Source organism: Mustela putorius, unplaced genomic scaffold, assembly GCF_011764305.1.
Source record: "Mustela putorius furo isolate JIRA1106 unplaced genomic scaffold, ASM1176430v1.1 tig00000174_pilon_pilon_pilon, whole genome shotgun sequence".
NCBI lineage: Eukaryota > Metazoa > Chordata > Mammalia > Carnivora > Mustelidae > Mustela > Mustela putorius.
In genome coordinates, this window is record NW_025421304.1 from 32,815,161 (window position 1) to 32,817,407 (window position 2,247).

General features: G+C 60.2%; 1 protein-coding gene across 1 annotated transcript; it reads right to left on the reverse strand.

The window, feature by feature from the left end:
• Nucleotides 1-366: 366 nt before the first annotated feature.
• LOC123390987 (chymotrypsinogen B-like) lies at nucleotides 367-1,547 on the reverse strand. Its single transcript, XM_045076310.1, has 2 exons — nucleotides 1,404-1,547; nucleotides 367-927 (listed from the first exon to the last, which is right to left on the reverse strand). The coding sequence occupies exons 1-2, from the start codon at nucleotides 1,473-1,475 to the stop codon at nucleotides 766-768; spliced, it is 234 nt and encodes a 77-aa protein (XP_044932245.1). The 5' UTR covers nucleotides 1,476-1,547; the 3' UTR covers nucleotides 367-765.
• Between the last annotated feature and the right edge of the window lie 700 nt (nucleotides 1,548-2,247).

Here is a 2,247-nt window from a genome sequence, read left to right on the forward strand (position 1 = left end):
AGGTGGGGGCGTCCCTCTGGAACTATTCCAGACCACAGAGGAGAAATCCATGTTAAAATGAAGCTGCCCCCATTGCACAAGCCCCAGATGAACCAGCGAACCCAGGCGGCGAGCATCGGATCAGCTCACCTAACGATAAGAGAGGCAGCCAGTCCTGACTGCTCTGATGAAGGAAGCCGGCGCCCCCCCCTCCAGCGGGGCCAACGGCATTGAACCAAAGTCTGACCGGGCCTCTAGATTTAACTGCTGAATCCCAGGAACAGAGGACAAGGAGGGAGCTGAAAGGAGAGCGGTGCCAAGCTCTGGTGCTGGACTGGAGATCTCCCCAGCTACGGAGGCTTAACGCGAGTCGAGCCTGCGCGGGCGCAGGATCCCAGGCAGGGAAGGGCCAAGGGCATTGGGTACGGTGGGAGCTGGGAGCACGTGGTCGCAGGAGAAGGCTTCATGGGCCGGCGATCTCGGTCCCAGGGCCCACCTTTCAGGGCTGTGGGCTGCATAGCCTAGCCAAGGACCACTGCCTTCCAGAAAGCTCTTTGGGTAAAGCTGGGTCCAACAGGTAGCAACTCAGTTGGAGCCCATGGAGTCCTGAGCAGGGAGGAGAATCAGAGCGTCCCTGAGAAGCCGGGAATGTGAACAGAAAAGGTGGTACGGCCACCTGGGCAGGTGACAGAGACTCAGCCCCACGCCTCCTAGACCGTACAGAGACACATATGAACTCGGTGCTTCCCTCGTATGCTTTTATGAGCTCATCATTGAATCACGGGCTCAGCTGGCAGCAAGTATTTCCTGAACCCAAGGGATGAGCTCGGTGACGCGGGCGTACACAGCAGGAACAGAGGTGGAACAGACGCTGCTGCTCCAGGACACGACGCCCACCAGGGTCCAGACTCCAGCCTTCTGGCAGACAAGGGGGCCCCCAGAGTCGCCCTGCAGGAGGACAAAAACTAGTTTCCAAGCCTGAAGTGGGATTCCAAGGCCCCAGTGTGCCCTGACTTGCTCCAGCCCAGGTCCTGTGCAGAGAAATGACACGCCTGGGCACGATGACCAAGCAGGAGACCCTTCAATGTGGGCCCCACAGCAGCCTCGGCTCTGTTACCATCTCCCGGCAGGTGGCCAACCCTCTGACCCGGCCAGTGCCTGTGCAACAGGCCACAAACATCCAGCTCCCAGGGGCTGGCGTGAGGGGGCCGTGGCCGCCGAGGCCCCCGGGAGCCCCGCGGCACGCCCAGGCCAGAGAGAGCCCTCAGGCAGAGGCCCCTGCTTCTGCGGGTCCGGGCTGGGGTCTGGGCAGCTGGCCGGAGCGAGGGGGCCAAGACACGCGCAGAGAGGACCTGCCCTCTGGGCTGAGCAGGGGTGGCATGAGGTCCGACGGGGAGCACCAGGGTGGCAGAGCCGGGCCATACCGAGCAGGAGGACACGCCGCTGGCACCCGCGCAAACCATCACATTCGTGATCCTGCTGCCCCAGAACTTCATGCAGTCGGCGTTGGACAGGAGGGGCAGGGCCGCCTGCTGCAGCTTGTCGGGGGTCTTGTAGGCTGGAGGGACACAGCAGGCCCGAAGGGGTCAGGGCCTCTCCTTCCGCCCCGACCCCCTGGACAGTGCCACACACAGCCACTGGCCTCAAGTCAGGAGGGAAGTCGGGCCTGGAGGTGGGGCATGGCAGTGAGGGGGCCACGCTTGCCGGTGCTTCCGTGCTTCTCCGCAAGGTGGTCTTCAAGGACAGAGTGTTTAAGCTCATCTTTTTATTTTTAGGTATTTATTTATTTGACAGAGAAAGCAGAAGCAGGGGGAATGGCAGGCAGAGGGAGAGGAAGAAGCAGGCTTCCTGCTGAGCAGGGGGCCAGATTCAGGTCTCCATCCCAGGACCCTGGAATCATGACCTGAGCCGAAGGCAGACTCTTAATCGAATGAGCCAGGAATTATTCATGCATCAATTAATTATTATCATTAATTATTAAAGAAAACAGGACTTCGGTTCTGCCCCATCGAATGACACACAGGGAACACAGAAAACGTGGGGTTGAATTGTCCCAGGCGCTGAGAAAAGACAGGTGTCCTCCATACGTCCGTGAGGACCGGGGAATTCTCGGCACCTGTGCAAGCAACGTTGGGCTGCTGCAGCCCCGGAGGACAGGCAGCCCTCCCCCGGGTAACACAGGCCAGCGCCTGCCCTGTTGCCCCTCGGTCACTCAACACAGCAGATTCTTGCCAAAACACGTCAGCATACCAATCGCTTTCTCCGTAA

Excerpts from the sequence above, each read along its gene's own strand:
- LOC123390987 (XM_045076310.1), bottom strand. The coding sequence starts at position 1,475 with ATGAAGTTCTGGGGCAGCAGGATCACGAATGTGATGGTTTGCGCGGGT. Across the intron at positions 928-1,403 it reads GCGGCGTGTCCTCCTGCTCG|GGCGACTCTGGGGGCCCCCT; the intron begins GTATGGCCCGGC and ends GTCCTCCTGCAG.